The sequence below is a fragment of the Micrasema longulum genome, unplaced genomic scaffold (genome assembly GCF_059751315.1).
Source record: "Micrasema longulum isolate JH-2025_06_02 unplaced genomic scaffold, ASM5975131v1 h1tg001567l, whole genome shotgun sequence".
Lineage (NCBI taxonomy): Eukaryota > Metazoa > Arthropoda > Insecta > Trichoptera > Brachycentridae > Micrasema > Micrasema longulum.
In genome coordinates, this window is record NW_028278750.1 from 583,051 (window position 1) to 606,813 (window position 23,763).

The 23,763-nt window shown below is 32.7% G+C and overlaps 1 protein-coding gene, 1 long non-coding RNA gene and 1 pseudogene across 3 annotated transcripts; all 3 read left to right on the top strand.

Annotated features, from left to right (window-relative positions):
- The first annotated feature begins 24 nt into the window (after positions 1-24).
- LOC148274862 (uncharacterized) lies at positions 25-8,268 on the top strand (annotated as a pseudogene). The gene is made up of 4 exons (XR_015824183.1): positions 25-36; positions 317-374; positions 4,890-5,153; positions 6,250-8,268. The product of XR_015824183.1 is annotated as an uncharacterized LOC148274862 (transcript).
- A 3,999-nt stretch (positions 8,269-12,267) lies between these two features.
- Positions 12,268-15,248, top strand: LOC148274863 (uncharacterized). The gene is made up of 3 exons (XR_015824187.1): positions 12,268-12,402; positions 12,716-13,020; positions 13,328-15,248. It is a non-coding gene; the product is annotated as an uncharacterized LOC148274863 (long non-coding RNA).
- A 1,676-nt stretch (positions 15,249-16,924) lies between these two features.
- Positions 16,925-23,672, top strand: LOC148274864 (uncharacterized). Its single transcript, XM_088236527.1, has 3 exons — positions 16,925-17,008; positions 18,326-18,925; positions 20,505-23,672. The coding sequence occupies exons 2-3, from the start codon at positions 18,358-18,360 to the stop codon at positions 21,581-21,583; spliced, it is 1,647 nt and encodes a 548-aa protein (XP_088092653.1). The 5' UTR covers positions 16,925-17,008; positions 18,326-18,357; the 3' UTR covers positions 21,584-23,672.
- Positions 23,673-23,763: the final 91 nt, after the last annotated feature.

Below are 23,763 nucleotides of genomic sequence, written 5' to 3' on the forward strand. Positions count from 1 at the left end.
ACACTAATTCTTTGCGTCACAAGGATGAATATTGTTGTATTAAAATCAGCAAAGTTATACAAAATTTACTTTCGAAATCCGGGGTGAAAATGTTCCTTTGAAGATTATTATAATTTTTTATAAATTATTATTTGAAAATTCATTTATTAACCCTTATGGATTATTACATTCATTTTGTGAAAATGATTTATATATTTTTTATTTATACTCTTGTTGTTCAAAATAATATTTTTAATATCTTTTGAAAAGTTTGTCGAGTCTTTTGTTTAGTTTTGTCTGGTAGTTTATTGTAACATTCCAGTCTCTGGTTTATTAGTCTCGACTGTCCATGACTTGTTTTAGAAAGTTGCTTATGATATTTTTCTGATATTTTTGTATCATGTCCATGCTTACTACAATTTTTTACAAGTTTTAGTTCTTTGTTTACAATGAGGAATTCCACTGTTTTCTATTTTTTTTCTATTAGTGTACTATTTAACTAAGTAATTTTTTTTTGTGCGTTATTTACAAAGATATGATTTTTTAAAGTTACATTTATCAAATACCGCGCCAAATGACTGTAATCAGTGTGTCACTTTTCAGTAGTGACGTCATGAAACGGTTGGCGTTCTTACTTTCACGGACCTGACAAGAATCTATGGAATATTGCTTTGATTACTTCATTTAGTTGATCGTAATTTGCTCATTTCTATGTTATGGTTATTTTTACGAACGTTTCGATTTAGAGAGACCTAGACAGTTGACATAATCTCTGGTTGAATAGACAAATTATACTATTTTTTTATGGTCAAAGCGTTCCTTACAAAGTGCGGGGGCTTTAAAGCGGAAACCGGAAATACTACACGTAGATATAAGGAGTGACGTCATTATTTACGATTCTAAAATGAATACTATTTTTTACATTTTTTATTTATTTTTGCGTGCGTTTTTGAGATATTTCATCCTACTCCAAAATTTTTAAATATTCACGTGTACATGAAAACATTTTTAAAATTGAATTCCGGGTTGGTCTGGAATTCCTCATTACTTTAGTGGCAAATTTATGGATAAATTTTAATGATTCTAGTTGAAAGAGTTTAGTAATAACTAATTGCTTAGTTTGTTTAAAAAAATATCTATTTGCTGTTAGACAGGGAAGGTCATATACTAACTTTAATATTTTGAAAAAAGTACAACTTGATCATTTAAAAAAATAACAGATATATATCAAGTCTTGTAGGTATCGTAAGTGTACTAGTGTGACATCACAGCTCAGCAAGAATTTCAAAACCTCTATGATAATCAATAGTCTATAGACGTAATCTTAGAACAGATGGTACAAAAGAAATTATTACTTACTTGAAGTCATTTCATTGTTACGAGAGGAATTCGAACATTCTTGTTTAATGTCAGGATAGTCAATATCTATCTCCGTAAATATAGTTATATCACTGATTATCCTAGGCTGGTCAGTACTGGTCCCCGGTTCAGCCTTCACGGTAGCGACACCTGGCTCCTCGCTTACATAGGGACATGGCACCCCTTTCCCAGTATGGAGAATATCTCCTTTTACATCGCTAGTCTCCGGTTCAGACTTAATATTCGCTGAAGCGATTTCCATATTTTTCTTTCGAGAATAGATACAAAGGTAATCTTTAATCAATCCTGGAAACTATGTAAATTATTATTTACTATTCAAAATTTTATAATATATTTTTATTCGCTGTAAATTCGAAATAGATTTGGGCGTAACTTCGGTAGGTACTTGAGCACGCATATACATGACAGATTTTTTTTTATTGTTCAACCATCTAATAAAAGAAGATTGGAAATCTCATCAACAGACAGCTGAAATTTAATGCCTATTGCATAGAATTAAGAATAATTCAGAAAGCGCACACACACATCAAACAGAAGACGACTAAACTACTCATAAATGAGTAGGTTTACGTTTTGACCGATTAGTTTCTTTGTAGACGTCGCTCAGTATGCAACTCCTAATTTGAATTCAACTATGCCGTGCTGTGTCCTTTTAAAGTGTAGAAATACTGCTAGGATCTTAAAGAAACAGGATAGATTCACATTTCATGTGTAATTATCAAATGAATATGTATGTAGCAAATGCATTACTAAAAATTGAATTATTTTTCCACCCGTCAGATTGTCGAAGAAACAAAATGAAAATTTCGTTAGTGTTGCCAGGGTAGTAAATTTATTTACCCTGCTTTGCTCATCTAATGAGAGAACTAATGAAAATTGAACCTCGGATTAAACAATTCTGTGGTGGACATTTGACCGACATTATCTTTAAAACATCAAATATCATTTAACATGAAACAAAAATATCCGTTATATGTAAAATAAAATGTCTAAGTTCATTAATTCAGTTACTCTTTTTAAATGACCCTTTACTTATCTACTCTGTTGTGTCAGTCAATATTTTCGCGTGCACAATAAAGTTTTAGAAAAATCAACAGATTGCTTTTTTCCCCTTACATTTGTGTTATGTTTATATTTTTTCCCATCAAGCAACATTACGCGGCGACATCACGAATGCGCGCGGCGAAAGTGGAGCATAGTGGGGGGGTTATTGGACACAGCCCGATGTATTCAAATATGATTCTAGGCTCCTTTTGGACTATTTTTAATTTTATGGTCTTAGATGTATTTTTCTGTAATCGACACTTTCAATACAATAGCCATAACATTTCAGTTGATTAACTTTTCAATCTTCTTTATTTCGATAGTTAAAACTATGAAAACAAGACCACAAAAAAATCTTAGCATGTATTGGCGAGTCCAAGTCCCGAGGTTACCCTAAGTCGTTGCTTTTTGTGTAATCTTCCGCAGAATTATAAAACATTAGGAAATTTACCCAAAGTTGCTTTTAGTTGGGAAAATATTCCACCGCCTGTGTATTATGTTACAGGTTCACTCAACTAAGGATGATTTTGCTACACAAACCAGACACTGTCAGACTTGCACTATTGATCCGTGCTTTAGAAATTGGCGGCCATTGCAAAATACTACCGATAATGTTGCCAGTCAAAATGCCTTACTTAGCGTGTGACGTGCTTTCATAATAGAATGAAATGTGGGTACATTTATTTTTTGAACTTTTTAAATTTTAAACAATAATTAATTTATGAAATATAGCTTCTTTTCATTGTTGCTTTTCTGATGATTTGTCAAATACGTTTATAATTACAAGATCCTCAACACAAAAACAACTTAAACAAATATAAACTAATACAACTTTCAGATAAAGGGATTTTGAGGATTATTCAATTAAAATCGAAAACCTACTTCCACTATTTATTAAAACAATTAGTAACGAAAAAATGATCAAAAATGCTATAAAAAATAAATAGTGGAGCTAGGTAGAAGTAAAATGGATTGCCTCATTGCTTTGAAACCGGTCGGGAGTTTTTCATATTTAAATTTATTTCAACAGATAAAGAAAACATTTTTGAGAATGGAATATGGAAGTCAAGGCATTTACAGGGCTTTTGACCTGTCATTGGCTGGTTTAAGTGGCCACTTTATACACTGTGTAAAATTCACCATTCTGCCCATGTTTGAACATCCACAATTCCTCAACTCTTCCATCTGTTGACTTTTGTGAAGTAAAAGAGCTGAAACCTTTATCACGTGGGTAAACCAGCCAATGACAGGTCATAAGCCCTTTAAATGCCTAGACTTTCATATTCCCTTCTTAAATATGTTTTTCCTCTCTGTGGAAATAAATTTAAATATAAATTTTATGTTTAATAAATGAAAATAATTAACAGATGAGCAAAGAATTTATGAAAATACGATGATGTTTATGTAGAATATTATTAATTTAAAAAAAAATGGATTTTGGATTTTTCATTTTTAAAACTAACATGAACTTTTTTACAATACCAGAGAAAAAATAAAAATCAGACTCACATTTAGAAAAAGTTCAAAGTCAGAAATTTTATTTAATATATCGAATATAAATATGTAAACTGCGAAAAACAACAAATGAAGTGAGGCCCAAAAGGACGATACTTTTAGGTGACCGAAACCAGTAGGGCCGATAAAATGAGGCATGAAGCACAAAATTCTCTAGTTATTTTTCTTCAATATAACGAATCATCGATGGTATATATATAACAGGAAGATTTTTAAATTTTTCGTGCAACATCTACTCTCATCCAAAATATTTGAAAAAATTTTATTCGTAGAATCATTATGACTAAAATATAAAAAAATACTAATCGTATTAAGAACAAAACATAAAATAAAGTACTCAGTAGGTCCTGTAAATTCACGGGGACCCGTTACAATAGATCTTAACAGGTCGCAATGACGTCAGGAGCTTGAATAACACTGACCTTCACCTCTAAGGTCCTGTAAATATTATACAAACATTATTAAAAGATTTTTTGTTCAAAGATTTCAGATGTGAACTATAAAAGCACGTCACACTCTAAGTACGTCTAAAGGTTCTAAGACTGGCAACATTCCTCCTAACATTTAGCAAATTGCAATGGCCGCCACTTCGTGTTTGACAGCGTCTGATATACGTAACGAACTCAATCTTATTAAGTTAATCCCTAATTAAGTGTACCTATAATATAATACGCAGACGGTGGAATAATCCTCACCAACAAAGAAACACGTTTGGGTGAATTTCCTAATGTTTTATAGTAGTTTGGAATGACTTGGTATGTTCGAGTCAACATGACAGCGTTTGGCAACATTCATGAACACGCAGCTTCACTTAAACTCATCATTTAAATATAAGTGTTTCCATTTCACGTATCTATTGTAACCGGATCAGCCTTTTTATATAAACCATCCATAATTTATAAGTTAATAATGGATTATATAATTTCCAGGATTAATCAAAGATTTACTTTGTATCTGTTCTTGATTGAAAAATATGGAAATTGCTTCAGTGAATATTAAAGCTGAACCGCAGGCTGGCGATGTACAAGGAGATTTTCTCCATACTGGCGAAGCGGCTCCATCTCCCTATGTAAGCGAGGAGCCAGGCGTTGCTACCGTGTACGCTGAACCGGGGACCAGTACTGACCAGCCTCGGATAACCAGTGATATAATTATATTCACAGAGATGGATATTGACTATCCTGACATTAAACAAGAATGTTTGGATACTTCGCGTAAAAATGAAATTGCCTCGAGTAAGTAATACTTCCTTTCATATTTTATTCTCTGGAATGTATCATTTATGCCGTGTACTAAAAATTCTACATCAATGGAAGTATGTGGACGTCACAGCGGCTTAATGAGCACGTGGTCATTAGTTGAGACGTACCTATATGACTGCCAATCATAGAATTAAGAATAGTCCAGAAACCGCATACGAGCATCAAACAGAAGGCGACTAAACTACTCATAAATTAGTAGTTCTACGTTTTGACCTATTAGTTTCTTTGTAGACGTCGCTCAATACGCAACTCCAGATCGAAATTCAACTATCCCGTGTTGTGTCCTTTTAAAGCGTAGAAATACTGCAAGGATCTTAAAGAAACTGAATGGGATCACATTTCATGTGTAATTAGCAAAGTAATGTGTTAGTAGCAGATACATTACTTAAAAATTGAATTATTTTTCCATCTGTCAGATTGTCGAAAAAATCATAACGGACATTTCATTAGTGTTGTCAGGGTAGTCATTTTTTACGCTACTTTGCCCATCTAATGAGAAAACAACTCAGTGCATAAAAAAACATATTTTTTTTTAAAAATGCTAATTTTTTCAAAATTAAATGGAAAGAGTAAATTTGTAAAAAATACCAGGTTATATATACTGTAAATGGTGAATATACATAAGTTAATACAGTTTCAATATTATAAATTAGGATAGTAAGTTTACAATAGTGATAAATAATGTTAGAATAAGTATAGATATAAATATGGTTTTGTAAATATAAATTAGACTACGTTTATTATAGAACTAAATAAATATTTTTTTAAATATTTTAAAAAGAAGTTAAAAAGGAATTAAAAATAAAACCCATAAAACATTTTATATATATATTCACAAAAACTAGAAAAAAATTCCGTAGTATAGGTACAAAAGTATAGCTTCACATATGAAAGTTACCGTTTACCATCTTTGAAAAAATTAAAAAGAGTTTATTTAAATAATCTATGTTTTATGTTTATACTTTACCTTATATTTACAATCTGCATTGCGTCACTGGTTGAACAATTCGTAAAGTAATGCTGACTTTATTTGTTAAGTAAATGAATAAATAAATTGTTTTCGTTTCAGGTAAACTTCAAGCGAGCCAAAAATATTTCGCCTCTCCAGAGTGCACTTCAAAATCATACATGTTAACTCATACACTCGAGAAACCATTCTCATGCTCATATTGCCAATTTGAATGCTCTCTGAAAGCTTCTTTGAAACGACACTTATTAACTCATACTGAAGTGAAGTCATTCTCGTGCTCAGAGTGCCAATTTAAAAGTTCACGGAGGTATAGGCTAAATTCACATATGTTATCAAATCATGCCGGCAAGGAACCATTCTCATGTTCAAAGTGTCCATTTAAGTGTTCGTGGAGATATTATTTGAAAAAACACATGTTAACTCATACCGATGAGAAAACATTCTCATGCTCAAAGTGCCAATTTAAATGTTCACAAAAAAGTTATCTGAAATCACACGCTTCAACTCATATCGGTGAGAAACCATTCTCATGCTCCGAGTGCCAATATAAATGCTCTCGCATAGGAAATTTAAAAGAACATGTCTTAATTCATATCGATGGGAAACCGTTCTCATGCTCCGAGTGCCAATATAAATGCTCTCGCATAGGAAACTTTAAAAAACACGTCTTAACGCATATCGATGGGAAACCGTTCTCATGCTCAAAGTGCCAATTTAAATTTATTCAGGAAGGCAGCTTGAAACGACACATGTTAACTCATATCCGTGAAAAACCATTCTCATGTCCAGAGTGCCAAAAAAAATTTTCACAAAAAAGTACTATGAAAAAACATTTGTTAATTCATACCAGCGAGAAATTGTTCTCGTGCCCAATCTGCGAACACAAGTTTTCCCAGAAATATTATGTCAAAAGACACATGCTGGTGGTTCACACTGGCGAGAAACCATTCTCATGTTCAGAATGCCAACGTAAATTTTCTCATAAAGGTTCTTTAAATATCCACATGTTAACACATACCGGTGAGAAACCATTCTCCTGTCCCGAGTGCCAATTTAAATATTCCCAGAAAAGTTACTTAAAAAGACACATGTTAGTCCATACCGGTGAGAAACCATTCTCATGCTCAGAGTGCCAATTAAAATTTTCCCAGAAAGGCTCTTTAAAACGACACCTGTTAACCCATACCAGATAGAAATCATTATCGTACTCAGATTGTGGTATAGTGTTTTCCAAAGAAGGAAATTTAATTCTCCATTCATTAAATCACACTGGAGAGAAAGTTCTTTCTGTGAAATTACTCAAAATGAATATTGTGCTAAACCAATGCATTGTTGATTCTTAATGCTCTCAATTATTTTATATTTATCTTTTATCTTAAACATTGGATCCGAGGTTATTCTTTCACTTGTGGACACAAATTATGCTCTGACCTTTGAACAGTCATACTGCTGATAGGGTCGCTATGATATACTGCTGATAGGTATCATACTGCTGATAGGTCGTCCAAGCTTTTGCCATATAAATAAAATATATATACACTTTTCGCATAAAGCTATCTCTCTATCCTCGCTAGCTGCCATAATTGCATTTTTTTGCATTGACAAACATGTTCCAGTTAAAAGCAGTCACTAATTGTATCGAAAGTTGTTTTGACCTTATCTTTAGCCGTAGACAGAATACCCTTGTTCAAACATCTATTAACCATTTTTTACCAATTGACAACTATCACCCACCACTATCGACACAAATAATGTCAAGTTCATTTAATATTCATCAATCACCACCCATTACCGCTTATCACCATAAATTTGATAAAGGAGGCTATCCAGGAATTAAAGAATTTCTCTCTCAGATTGACTGGACCTCTCTTTTTAGTAACATGAATATTAATGAAGCTGTCATTAAATTATTTTTTTTTTTATTTATTAATAAGAAATTAAAATACAATATTACAACTAAATACAATTTTTTACATTAATCACATATATTTACATTAACGTTCCCCATTACGTAAAAGAAATAAACAATTCTCGTGTAGGTACATAATGGGGAGTGACGTCTTACAATAGATTATTTTATTTTAATCAATATTTTTAGAATTACATAAATAAATTACAAAAAAGATATTAACGTTGTTTTCAATCAGTCTTACATAAAGAAGAATTAAAGATGTGTTTTTTTTTTCTTTCTTAAATATATTGTTCTCCTGACTGTACTTTTTATTATCTTTGTTCATTTCATCACAACAAAATTTTCCTCTGTAAGTATAATGATGTTGTGCAGTAGTTGTTTTTAATTTAGGAATTAAGATATTACCACCATTTAATGAATTTTTTTCTCAAGCCATTGATCTGTTTATCCCAAAAGGGAAGTTTTTCAAACCTAAATTCCCCCATTGGTTCAATGATGAACTGAAACAATTGATTTTCAACAAAAAAGAATTAAAAAGCTTTAGAAAGAGACAGCTAATTTATTACACTATCGTCAATTTTCTCACCTAGGAGAATAGTGTAAAATCGAATGTGGTTAAAATTACAAGACGTAAATTAAAAATACGAAATTAAAACTAACCCATAATCCCAAAGAGCTCTGGCAATTTGTCGCAAAAAAACGTTCTGAAAGTGACATTCCTTCCAGTATGTGTTCTAATGCTATACACATTACTAGCAGTCAAGACATTCCAGATCTTTTTGCTGATCATTTTTCTTCTGTATATTCTGTTAACAATATTTTCATTTTATTTGGGATTTTTACAGCTATTACATAAACAAAATAATCAGAAAAATATTAATACTAGAGCCAATTAAAATAATCCACTGTAAATCTAATTACACATAATATATAAGAAAAGAGCTTGCGTAATTGTATGTGTGTGACGTTTGTATTCATGTGTAGGTGAATGTGTGTATGCTTGAATGAATAAGGGAGAGGGTCTATGTGCGTGTGGGAATAAATGAAGGAGAATGTGCGTGTGTGTGGGTGCGTAAGTATAAAAAATAATTGTTATTAATAATAACTCCTATGCTTCAAAAAACCTTCCCTGAATTATATTTATTTCTGATTTATTAAGTTAGTTCATAACATCTTTAGAACTAATATGACAATTTTTTTATCAAAATTTCTCAATAGTGTATTTTTTCAAATTAATTCTAAATATTTCAATTATTTCCATTTCATTTATTTCTTCAGGTAACTCATTGTACAGCTTCAATCCCTTGCACAATGATCTCAAAAGATTGTGTTTTTCTCCTCATTGCTAATCTTATCTTTTTTTACCCCTTGTTTCATATGTATGACATTGTTAGTTAAATTTTTTGTTCATCCCCTTAATTATTTCATGCATTAAAATTGCTACATTATATTTAATTTGTTGCTTTATTGTGAGCGAGCCAATTTCTTTGCGCATTCTTTATACATTAGAATAGATATTACAATACTCAATGTAGTATATTTACTCCGTGATTTGAATGGATCACTAATTATTACGAAGTTTATTCGTAAATACCTGGAAAAGTCGGTGTCAGATTTTAAAGTTTTCTTCAAGCTCATGAGACACAAATTAACAAATGCAACGAAGCAGACGATCATTTACTGAATTTAAATCTCGACAAACAATCTTCTGGGAAATCATCAACTGAGCCAACCATGAGTTAAAATATATCAACCGAAGACGTCGCATATCGAGTTCCATCTGCGGATTTTATTTTGTAAAATCAACATTATTTCATATTACGGCGAGAAGAAAACAATCAAGAATCTATTTCAGTTGTCATTATTATTTTTACGAATATTTATTTCTTAGATAAATTTATTGTCAACCATTTATTCATATCAGCTAGGCAGAATTCTGAATTTTTATATTAACTAATCTTGTTACATTTGTAGAGAATTGCTTCTTTTATTTAAATTTTGTATTTTACTAACGAGTTGTTTATTTCATAAAATCCAGATCTTTAAGTCATGTTTGTTCCATTTTACAGTAAGGTATTTTATATATAACGTTTTTGATTCCGTTCATAAAATTAAATTTATACAACATAATCTTATTCTTTTGGAGAATTCTCATGTTCTTGCCGATCGAGCGAAACTGGTGAAAGGTAAGCTGTTTGTAGGTACTGTATTTGGCATTATTCTTCTAAATCTTAAAAATTTTCTTATTGGTTGGTGATAACCTACCTCTATAATGTCGCCCAACTGGGACCAAATAATTTATTTCAGCCTCTTATAAACACTGACTCTTTACAACATGCAGGTTATATCAATAAAAATTGAATCAAAAAAATTAATTAGAAAATATGCCATTAATAGTAAAGAAATAAGACATAATTATTATAAATTAGAAAACATACCGATTATAATAAAAATTTAAGCATAAAAACACAATACACTGATTAGATGATTTGCGAATTTAGAGAAATTATTATTGTGAAGACACCTCATATGTTCTTTAACACGAATATAATTATTTTTTTATATTATTCCAACGTAAACTGAAGGACGAAAATTGCATTTTAATTGGTAAACACCTGATGTTGGTTTAATTGCTGTCCTGACGAAGAGACAGGTACGTCTCGAAACCGGTAGACATAGAAAAGTCGGTAAGTAATATACAAATATTTAATAACATCTATTAAAATGTTTGACTACAAAGTTAATGCTTTAAATATTAATTAAATAAATTGTTAACCCATAATACTCGTTAGTATAACTTAAGCCGAGTATTGATATTTTTTCTTCATAATTGTTTTTTTCTTTTATAATATTTTTTTACTGTGCTATGTAGAATTTAATTTTGTATTATTTTTTCCTAAATAGGAGTCTGATTGCCAATGTCATGTCTGCCTTGATCAAACTATTACCATGCTTTATTATATTTAAAATGTGTATTGTTTAAGATAACTTTAGGTTAAGTTAAGACTACCTATTATATTTATTACTTAAATAAAATAAAACATGAAAAATCTTTTTGGTTTTCTTATCTAATTTAAAAAGTATTTAGTTATTTATTTTCAAGAAACAAACAGTCGATAATGATAAAATAACGTTAAAAAAATACGGTTTAAAGACAGACCAGCGAAGTTTCTAAATAAGAATCATACATATTATTAAATTCTGTTACAACAAAAGGGTGCATATATGTGTATTTGTATGAGAGTAAGTGTAGACGTGTGTTTATGTGTATTGGTGTGAGAGTAAGTGTTCAGGTGTGTGTAAGTGTGAGCATCATTAAATAGTAAGTGGGATCGTATCGCAGCTAGAAATAATGAGTCTTAATTTATTTTAAAATAAATTAAGGGGCATGTAAAATATATTATATATACCTAGTAAAATAAATAAATAAATATTAGTAGATGAAAAAAAAACATTATAGTTAGGTAACAAGAACGATAGAGGAAAGAGTGTTGTGCATAGTTAGTGCTACAGACTGGCAGATGGAATAAATACTTATTTCTTGTCACACAAAAGGGGACATAAAGATAAATTTTGGAGAGTAGGTTAAAGGAGTCTACTTTATTATTTTACAATTAATGTAAACAGCATAATTGACATACAGTGCGTCTATTTTCAAGGGTATAAAATCCATTTTGTTTGGCAGATTGGCTGTGAGTACAAAGCGTTTTATTGTTTTTATAATCTAGGTGTTTTAAAAATTTTCGTTGAACATTTTCAATCCTTTCTAAGTTTTTTATGTATTGTGGGCTTCACACGACGGATGCAAACTCCAAATTACTGCGTACAAAAGTGTTGTATAAAAAAGTAAGTAGAATATGTATGTTTATAAAAGGAAAAAAATATTTTTTATTATTTTTACGTGTCATGTCTAATCTTTCCGCTGGGCACATGCAAAACATTACAGAGAGGAGAAGAATCAAATACCATACCATCCAGACACCTCCTTTATATAAATAATATTGATGTCTCATTTGGAGGAACAGCGATTTCAATATTCAAATTATCTGCAGAGCCGCGAAGCAAAAATGAATAGTATATCCCACAGAGTTGTCTACATCCTTGATGAATTTTTCAAATAAAAGTTATGAAAGTACGTCACATTCTAAATACGTAGGAAAACCTATAGACTAGCAACATTGTCTGCAGTCTGCAGTCTGCAGTATTTCGGAATGGCCGCCATTTCGTGTCTATAAGTGTCTGGTGTAAGCATGTGGCCAGCCCGAATCTCTAGTTAATTTTACCAGCAATATAATACATAAGCAGTGGAATAATCTCCACCAACAAAAAAGCAACTTTGGGTAAATTTCCTAATGTTTTATAGTAGAGTAGAAGCGTTATTCGGTATATAATAAGATGTGTTGGTTTAAGTCAACACGACGGGCGTTAAATCCAAATAAACAATTCTGTTCTGTTATGAATATAAACGCTCAGCTTCATTTCAACCCATCATTTTCATATCAAGTGTTTAAGTTCTATATATATTCAACTGGATCAGTCTTTCTGAAGAAAACATCAATTAGGTTTTGTGTACGGTAACTCTAACTTCGTACATAAAGCAAGGAGAAAACAAATTCTTTTTTATTCAGAAGTAATAATTTTTATAATTTCCAGGGTAAATCAAAGATAAACTCTGTGTCTATTCTTGAAAAAAAGTATGGAAATCGCTTCAGTGAATATTAAGGCTGAAACGGAGGCTTGTGATGTAGGAGATATTTTCCATACTTGCGATGAAGGGGCGCCATGTCCCTATGTAAGCGAGGAGCCAGGTGTTGCTACCGTGAAGGCTGAACCGGGGACCAGTACTGACCAGCCTAGGATAACCAGCGATACGATTATATTTACAGAGATAGATATTGACTATCTTGACATTAAACAAGAATGTTTGGATTCGTCGCGTAAAAATGAAATAGCCTCAAGTAAGTAATGCTTCATTTCACATTTTCTTCTCTGGAATGTATCATTCATGCCGTGTACCGAAAATTCTACATCAATGTAATTATGTGGACGTCACAGCGGGTTAATGAGCACGTGGTCATAACTTGAGACGTACTTATATGACTAACAATGTGCGTTCTTACCGTCACATATATTGTAATAACTCCTTGTTATTAATGTTGCGTATACACGGAAAACACAATGACATGTCTGTTAAACGTTATTGTTATCGTAAGTATGATAAACGACTTTAAAAGGTTACTTACTTTATTTTTGTTTTTGTTTCAGGTTTAAAAGCTTGCCAGAAGTATTTCACCTGTTCGGAGTGTCAATATAAATGTCCAAAAAAGAGTAGTTTATTCACACACATGTTAACTCATACCCGTGAGAAACCATTCTCATGCTCAGAGTGCCAATTTAATTGTTCTCAGAAAGGTTCTTTAAAACGACACATGTTAACTCATACCGGTGAAAAAGCATTCTCATGCTCAGAGTGCCAATTTAAAAGTTCTGGGAAAGTGGGTTTAAAACGACACATGGTAACTCATACCGGTGAAAAACCATTCTTATGTTCAGTGTGTCCATTTAAATGTTCTCATAAAGGTTCTTTAAAATCACACATGTTGACTCATACTGGTGAAAAACCATTCTCGTGCTCAGAGTGCCAATTTATATGTGCATTTAGAAATAATTTAAAATCACACATGTTTATTCACACCGGTGAGAAAGCGTTCTCGTGCTCAGAGTGCCAATTCAAATGTTCTGAGAAAGGACGTTTAAAACAACACATATTAACTCATACCGGTGAGAAACCATTCTCATGCTCAGAGTGTCTTTTTAAGTGTTCTCAGAAGGGTAATTTCAAACGACACATGTTAACTCATACCGATGAGAAACCATTCTCCTGCTCAGAGTGCCAATATAAATCTTCTAAGAAAGGTTTTTTTAAACGACACATGTTATCTCACACCAATGAGAAACCATTCTCCTGCTCAGACTGCCAATATAAATGTTCTATGAAAAGTTATATTAAACGACACATGTTAAGTCATACCGGTGAGAAACCATTCTCATGCTCAGAGTGCCAATTTTATTGTTCTCAGAAAGGTTCTTTAAATCGACACATGTTAACTCATACCGGTGAGAAACCATTCTCATGCTTAGAGTGTCCATTTAAGTGTTCTGAGAAACGTAATTTGAAACGACACATGTTAACTCATACCGGTAAGAAACCATTCTCATGCTCAGAGTGTCAATTATAATGTTCTAAAAAGTCATTTGAAATCTCACGTGCCGACTAGTGCCGGTGAGAAACTATTTTGGTGCTCAGATTGTGGTAAAGCGTTTCCCAAAATAAGAGATTTAATTCACTGTTCATTTAATCTTATTGGAGAGTAAGTCCCCACTCTAAAATTACTTAAAATGAATATTGTACTAAATCTTTAATGCATTGTTGATTCTTAATGTTCTCAATTATTTCATAACAAACTTAGTCCTTAAATATTCGATCCGAGGTTATACTTTTATTTGTGGACACCAATTATACTCCGACCTCTGACTAGTCATTCTGCCTATAAAAGGGTCGCTATGATCGCCGAAGCTTTTGCCATATAAATTAAAGATATTCTTTCTTGCTGGTACTTCTGTCTCCTGGCAGTCAGGATCAGATCCGATCTTGTTGTCAGGAAGGAGGGTCACTTGACGAATAACAACACAGTGGATTGAATAGTTATTGATCGCAAAATATATTCTTTGCGATCGCGGTGAGAATATTAGAAATCAAATGTACTCACGTTCCCAGTTGAATTGTTGTTCTGGCCTCAAGGGAACCCCCGGTAGGCAAATGCAACATCTTAACCAGGGCCCTAGATTATTTTCATAATATCTGGAGCTAACCAGCCTCCATTATTATCTACCCTCAAACGATATTTTTTCACTTTCGTAGATATGGACTTTGATTCCGAAATAATTTATATTAATTTTTAAAATTGATGTCTTCTAGTTTTTACCTTCTTAGTTGTTCGTTAACTATATTCCTGAAACAGTTATTATTTCTCACAACATAGGTATAAGTAATTGCCATACCGAAAAATGTGTGTGTCTACCTGATAGCAAAAATTGTCATTTAGGTAATTAAGACTAAGATTATTGGCATGTGTACATAAATAAAACATTTCTTTGAATAAACTAGATTTATCAATTTTACTGTTATCAACCAGATTTTGACAACCCTAAGGCCTTAACCGATATTAACATATTAAAACAATATACAAAATAATCAAAACAATTTGCGAAATAATCAAAACAATGTACAAAATAATAATAGAAAAATATAAATTATAAAAATTTATGCTTGTCGAAAAATAAAATGTAGAAAAGTAATATATTAAAACGTATGATAACCGAAATCAACATATTAAAAAAATAAACAAAATAATCAAAACAATATACACAATAATCAAAATAATATACAAAATAATAATAGAAAAATTACAAAAATTACAAAATAATAATAGAAAAACATAAACAAAAAAAAATTAAATATGTCGAAAAGAAGAAAGCAGAAAAGTAATATAATAATACGTATGATAACCGATTTTAACATATTTAAACAATAAACAAAATAATCAAAACAATATATAAAATATTCAAAATAATATACAAAATAATAATAATAGAAAAGTATTAATAATAAAAATTTATACAATTATTATGGATAACTTATATAGCGCCATTTTCGTAACAAAATACCTCAAGGGCGCTTTACATAGTGATTCTTTTAAATTTGTAATTTAATTAAAATAATTTATTTTGTTGTCACATGCTACGGATTTATTCAAATGATTTAGAGAACAAGCGGGTTTTAAGTTTTTTCCGAAACATCACTTCACTTTCACAGCCTCGCATCTCTGCTGGGAGAGCATTCCATGCCATAGGGCCTGCGACCGCAAATGCGCGTTCACTAAATTTTGTGCGCTGTTTGCGTAGAGGTAAAATAACTTTTCCTCTCGCCGTAGACGTAGCTGATCTAAACGTTAGACGCCTGTCAGCTAGTTCATCTGGAATGCATAGTTCCCTTAGATATTCCGGAGCAGAGTTGTGCAGTGACTTATACATAAGCCAACAGAGTTTGTATTCGACCCTCTGTGAAAAACGTAGCCAGTGTAGTTCCCGAATTAGTGGAGTGATATGACTGAACTTAGAGATTCCGAAAATAAGTCTCGCTGTGGCATTTAATACAGATTGTAGGCGAGTCATTTTGTTCATTGGTAGACCTGCATAGATACCATTACAATAATCGACTCTAGACACTACAAACGCATTTATTAATTGACGGGCGGCATCAACCGGCAAATTTTTGCGTAGGCATTTAATTTGTCTGCCGGTAGAAGCATGAACTTATCGTTCTACTAATTTGAGCGTCAAGAAAAAGGTCAGAATTGAGTAAAACTCCCAGTAGTTTAACGGTGGGTAAAGCGGTACTCCCTACATTGGGTAGGGCCGTATCCTGGATCAAATTCTGTCGTCTGGCTGAAGCGACCCATAGTTGTTCAGTTTTTTATGGGTTTAATGTACACGTCGTAAAATGGAATGCAGAAAAGTTATACAATAATACGTATGATAACCTTATAAAACAAATTACAAAATAATCAAAACAATATGCAAAATAATCAAAACAATATACAAAATAATAATAGAAAAATACAAATAATAAAAACCACTGAACTTTCCATTACAAATTCATTCGAACGAATTACGTCATTCAAACCATTCTAACGAATAATTTAATAACTGAATGCATTCGATTATTTTCATTTGAATGAGCATCTCTAAGTCGAGAAATCTGTGATTTTGTCTGTGCTACTTCTGTCAGACGCGAGTGCGCGTCCTTATTTTGTGGACTAATTTACAAATCACAATATTATCGGATGATTAAACGAACTTTGTACATACAAATCGCCGCAAAAGGTGAGTAACAATTTCAGTGTGTAAAGTAGAACAATATACATCTGGTTGGTAGCGCCGCGACAGGCCAGGCGGCACAATGACTGTGGAGAATTATATCCCGGCATAGAATTAAGAATAGTCCAGAAATCGCATACGCGCATCAAACGGAAGGCGACTAAACTACTCTCAAAGGAGTAGTTTCACGTTTTGAACCATAAGTTTCTTCGTAGACGTCGCTCAGTACGCAATTCCCGATTTGCATTTAAGTATGTCGTGTTTTTTATATATTTTTTTTTATTTATTTCGAATACAAACAGATGTACAGGTTAAATGAATATTTAAAAAAATATATATAAAATGTAAACATAGTAGGGCCTGCCATCCAATTATATGTATTCACTAAATAATACTGTAATAAAGCGACGACGGCTTGAAGTTTAAACTATATAAATAATAAATATACCATATATTAAAATAAGATAAATATGGACAAAACAAGGAGATAGTGGAAAGGAAAAGAAGGAAATGTTGTGTCCTTTAAGAGTAGAAATACTGCTAGGATCTTTAAAAAACAGGATGGAATCACATTTCACGTGTAATTAGCAAATGAATGTGTAAGTAGCAAATTCATTAATTGAAAATTAAATTATTTTTCCATATGTCAGATTGTAGAAGAAAACTAAATGAACATTTCGTTAGCGTTGCCAGGGTAGTAAATTTGAACAAATGTAAATTGGACCTCAGATTAAACAACTCTGTGGTGGACATTTGACCGACATTATCTTTAAAACATCTAATATTATTTAAGATGATATAAAAATCTCAGTTTTATGTCAAATACAATGTTTTTATATCTATGGTTCCAAGTTCTTGTGAGGATGACCATTCCATTATCTACTCTGTTGTGTCAATCAATATTTCCGCGTGCACAATAAAATTTTAGAGAAATTAACATTTTGCTCTTTTTTTACCTTGCATTTGTGTTATGAATATTTTTTTCCCGTCGTGCAACATTACGCGGCAACATCACGAATGCCCGCGGTGAAAGTGGGGCATAGTGGGGGCATTTTTGGACACGGTCCGATTTATTCAAGTATGATTCTACGCTCCTTCTGGACTATTTTCAATTCTAAATCGCAGAGATTTTGTTAGTGGGAGATGGATATAAAACTCAAAACCAAACTATAAAATGAAAGTGATGGAAAAGGTGTAAAGACCCTGATTAATTCCATCATCGTATGTGTGAATTTTTCTATTTTGAAAGATAACGTATCCTTTATTCTTCATATTGTTATTCGTAATTTATTTTTTTATATAAATAGCTTTCATGGTTTTCAGGATATTGACTTGCAGAAAAAAATATTGAAGTTATGGAAATCGCTTCTGTAAATATTCAGTCCGAACCGGGGACTAGCAATATAGAAGGAGACATTCTCCACATTAGGGTAAAGGCGTCATGGTCTTACAAAAGCAAAGAGCCAGATGTTGCTGCCGTGAAGGCTGAACCGGGGATTAGCTATACAGAAGGAAATATTCTCCATACTGGGGAAAAGGCGTCATGGTCTTACAAAAGTGAAGAGCCAAGAGTTGCTGCCGTGAAGGCTGAACCGGGGATTAACTATACAGAAGGAGATATTCTCCATACTGGGGAAAAGGCGTCATGGTCTTACCAAAGCGAAGAGCCAGATGTTGTTACAGTGAAGGCTGAACCGGGTATGAACTGTGTTAAAGGAGATGTTCTCCATACTGGGGAAAAGGCGTCATGGCTTTACAAAAGCGAGGAGCCAGGAATTGCTGCCGTAAAGGCTGTACCGGGGACCAGTACTGACCAGCCTTGTAAAACCAGTAATTTAAGTACCCACTCGGAGACGGATATCGATTACCCTAACATTAAACAGCAATGTTGGGAATCCTCTTGTAACAATGACATTGGCTCAAGTAAGTAATTTATTTTATTCGGATATTTAAAACATTACAGAAAGAAAACCCAATTCGTTCTAAATACAATAATCGATCACAAATTACAGTAGATAGTTATATTATTAAAATAATATAATAAAATGTAAAAAGAAAAATTAAAAGTTAGAAAGTGCCTTTCCTAGGGGAAGGCCCACTGTCGTGAAATATGTCGGCATCTGAAGTGATGCGATTAAGAAGCAAGATTGCTCTACCAACCGGCATAACCTTTGGCAGGTTGGTTCTGCATCAAAGTAGGTAAAAAAATCGATGCTGTCTTTGTCGAAGATAGTCATCATATACGAACAGATCTACATCCATCGGAATTTCTGAGTTATGTATGCGACTACCGATCGCCTGGAAAAAGCGAACACCCAAATGAACGTCCTTCCTCCTCCATAATAACTGACTCCCAAGTAAAAAGTCGGTTGGAAAGAGCCAAGGATAATATCCACACTATTTTAGGTACAGATAGCGCAGAAATTTCTTCTGCACTCTCCGCCATCAAAGTTTTTTTTTTTTTTTTTTTTTAAATTCTGTAATGTCCTTCCGGTAAAACAACTTTGTGACTACAAATTGATTGCTGATCACTTTGTTGATCCGGAATATAAAAAAAGAGTTTACCACAATCACAACACTAGATTAAAAACTAAGGGCTCCCTGTCTGTTCCCCGAATTACAAATTACCTCGGAGAGCGAATATTAAATTGCGTTGTTCCAAGATTGTTCAATGATCTCCCACAAACCATCATCAACATGAAAAATCTTCAAATGAAAAAAAAAGAACTGAAGAAATATCTTCTTGATACTTTAAAGTGCCTGTTTATAAATAAATCTGTAAAATACAAATAAAATAAATGTAATTTAAACCTGTCATAAAAAAAAAAAATTAAAAAATGTTTCCCACCGAAAAGTCTTTGGACTTAGTGGGTAACAAATTCTTTTATGTATTTTTTAATTATAAAAAAAACGCTGCTCTGCAGCACTGAAACTGAAACTGAAAAAAGAGTATCGAGCCTCATGTGGCGACCAAATAATGGAACTAAACTACAAACGACTTCTACTTTTAAATCCACCAAGTCCATAAAGAAGTAAAGAAATTAAAAAAAATAAAAAATCAGGTGTTGCCTAGTGTGTAGGTGAAATAATACAATTAGATAATTCTCACCCGTATAAATAAAGGTTTCAGCCCTTTAACTTCACAAACATCAACAGATGAAAGAATTGAAGGAATATAGATGTTCAAATATTGGCCAAATGTTGAATGTTACACAGTGTGTAAAGTGGCCACACAGAAACCAGCCAATGACAAGTCAAAAACTCTAGATGCCTAGACTTCTATATTACCTTCTCTAAAATCTTCTTCATCTCTGTTGTAATATGTTACCTTATATGCATAAACGCATGAGCGTTTCGGAGTTTTCGGAGTATATTTACTTTACACACTATGTAACATTCACCGTTCTGGCTATGTTTAAACATCATTCCTTTTTTTGTAGTTCAACTTTTTATTCCTTTCCATTTTGAGCGGTTGAAAACATCAGTCTTGTTTTTGTTTCAGGTTTACAAGCAAGCCAGAAATACTTCGCCTGTTCAGAGTGTTCATATAAATGTCCGAAAAAGGGTAATTTAAAGTCTCACGTGTTGACTCACACTGGCGAAAAACCATTCTCATGCACAGAGTGCCAATCAAAATTTTCGCGGAGAGATAAGTTGAAATCACACATCTTAACTCATACCGGTGAAAAACCATTCTCTTGCTTAGAATGCCAATTTAAATGTTCACGGAGAGATAGATTGAAATTGCACATGTTAATTCATACTGGTGAAAAACGATTCTCGTGCTCAGAGTGCCAATTTAAATTTTCACGGAAAGACCATTTAAAATTTCACATGTTTACTCATACTGAAGAGAAACCGTTCTCATGCTCAGAGTGCCAATTTAAATGTTCACGGAAAGATAAGCTTAAATTACACATGTTTTCTCACGCCAGTGAGAAACCATTTTCATGCTTAAAGTGCAAATATAAATGTTCACTGGCGAGCAATTTAAAGTCGCACATGTTAATTCATACTGGTGAGAAACCGTTCTCATGCTTAGAGTGCAAACAAAAATACTATCTTAAAAGCAATTTGAAAAGACACATGTTTACTCATACCGGCAAGAAACCATTCTCATGTTCCAAGTGCCAATTGAAATATTCGTTGAAAGGTACTTTAAAACGTCACATGTTAACACATACCGGTGATAAACCATTCTCGTGTTCAGAGTGCCAATTTAAATGTATAGAGAAAGGTGCTTTAAAACGACACATGTTAACTCATACTGGTGAAAAACCATTCTCATGCTCAGAGTGCCAATTTGAATGTTCGCAAAAAAGTAATTTGAAATCACACGTATTGACCCATACTGGTAAGAAACCATTCTCATGCTCAGAGTGCAAATTTAAATCGCCACAGAAATGTACTTTAAAATCACATATGTTAGCTCATAATATCATTAAAAAACCATTCTCATGCTCAGATTGTGGAAACGCATTTTCCGAAAAGGGGAATTTGATTTGTCATTCATTAAGTCACGTTGGTGAGAAGGTTCTTACTGTGAAATTACTCAAAATGAATATGGTACTTAACCTTTAATGGATTGACTTGTTTCCACCGCTTATACTACTACCTCTTACCCCTATACTGCCGATGAACGTTCGAAATATAAATAAAAACATTCTTTGAAAAAAAAATTTTTACAGTATTCGGTAAAATGTCTTAATTGTTACGTCCATACGTAACCCATTAATTTCTTATAAAGCGATTTACAAATTTTACAAGATATAGTCAAGACCTAAATAAACTAATAATTAACAATATTTTGAGTTTGTCCAAATTTTTGTAGACAAGGACTGGATTCAACTCCCTGGGGAGCTGTTTATATTAACATATTACAACAGATAAATCTCTCCCGCAAAAATAAAGGTTTCAGCTCTTTAACTTCACAAACATCAACAGATGAAAGAATTAAAGGAATAAAGATGTTCAAATATAGGCAGAATGGTGAATGTTACACAGTGTGTAAAGTGGCCACTTAAACCAGCCATTGACAGGTCATAAGCCTTGACTGATTGACAGGTCATAAGCCTAGACTTCTATATTACCTTCTCTTAAATGTTCTTCATCTCTGTTCTAATATGTTAAACTAATAATTATTATTGCGAGCATATTGCCTTAACAAGGCACTTTCTTCCTAAGTACCCAAACCGTTCAATTTGAGAAAATTACAAGTACATGGACATATTCTAAGAAATTATACTGAATCTTATGATTTTATACAAAATTTAAAACTAAAATTCACACTATACTATGAAGAGAGAAGAGGGAATGGGAAGGAAAGAAGAAGAAGAAAGGAACATCTCGTATATTTAGAAAGTGACATTTTAATCACGACTTAAATTTAAATAAAGAAGGAGCGTTGTCTCTGACATTAGTGGGTCGATTATTCCACAATCAAGCAGCTACTACTGTGAAAAAGGAGGCAAGAAAATTAGAACGATGAAAGGGTATTAAAAGAGTTCTCTCGTTACTAGAACTCGTTAAGATAGTCCATGTTGTGATAGAGGTTGGATGAGCTCTCTCAGATAAACAGGCAAAGCGGGATTATTTAAAATATTGTGAAGAAGTGATAGAATGTGAATGTTTCTTCTATGCCTGATACTGAGCCAGTGTAGTTGCGTGCGGTATTCGGTTATTTGGTCGAATTTGCGAAGATTAAAGATGTAACGTATACAAATATTCTGCAATCGTTCCAACTTATCAAGCATTGAATACTTGATGCAAAGTATGGTATCGTGAAATGACGTTAAGAATTACATTATTGAGGCTGTTGTCTGTCATTCAAATTCTACGATTCCTACCAAAAGCGTAAACTATACCATTTCAAGATGAAGTTATTTAAAAAATTACCGGTTAACCTCTAGAGTCATTCGGCGTTCTATCCTCTCGTTTGTTTGTTTATTTGTTTTGTTTTTAACCTCGTACGTTTGTTAATTTATTACTATTCATGCTTTTTGCCAAAAAAAGAATGATAAAGAACAGAGATAGACAAAATTTTCGCACGATTATTTCATAAATAAAATCTATAAATACCACATTTGATGGCCACTGCATGCTAACATTATCTAACTGTGGGGTTCATAGTCCATAATCGATGACACACACGTGCCAAAACATTTCGCCTGAAATAGTGCGATGACCGACGATGCAATGTCATCGTTTTCTATAGAATCCAATACTACAAATTATGCAACTCTAACAGGTTTGCACATAAAATCGGAAGCATCGTTCTGCAGTACATTTACATCGTCCCTACCATAGACAAATGAACAATAAATCAACGTGGCCTATAAAGAAACCACACGACGCAGTCAACGTCTATCAGCCCAACAAGTTAGGTTGACGAGTCATGTCAGCCAGTCCAGTTCAGCTCCAGCATGTAGTTCAAGTCCAGTTATTTCAACTCCTCATCGCCGTAACACTCGCGTGACATAATTAATTAATTATTCGCCATATATAAAATAAACATCAAACAGCAACCTCGTGTCTTCTCTGTCAATCTCTAACTGGGGTAGGAGCTCCACCCCTCAACAACTTAATCCTACATCCAAAATTACGTTTTTTCGTGAAACATAAATAAATAAATATTCTCATAACAATACAAATAAATCATTACTATTATTCATTCCTGTCTTTTTGTTTTGCATACTACCTATCTTTCAAATAAATATTACTCAGTGATTCTGCATTTAAAAAGTTTAAGTAAATAGGTACTA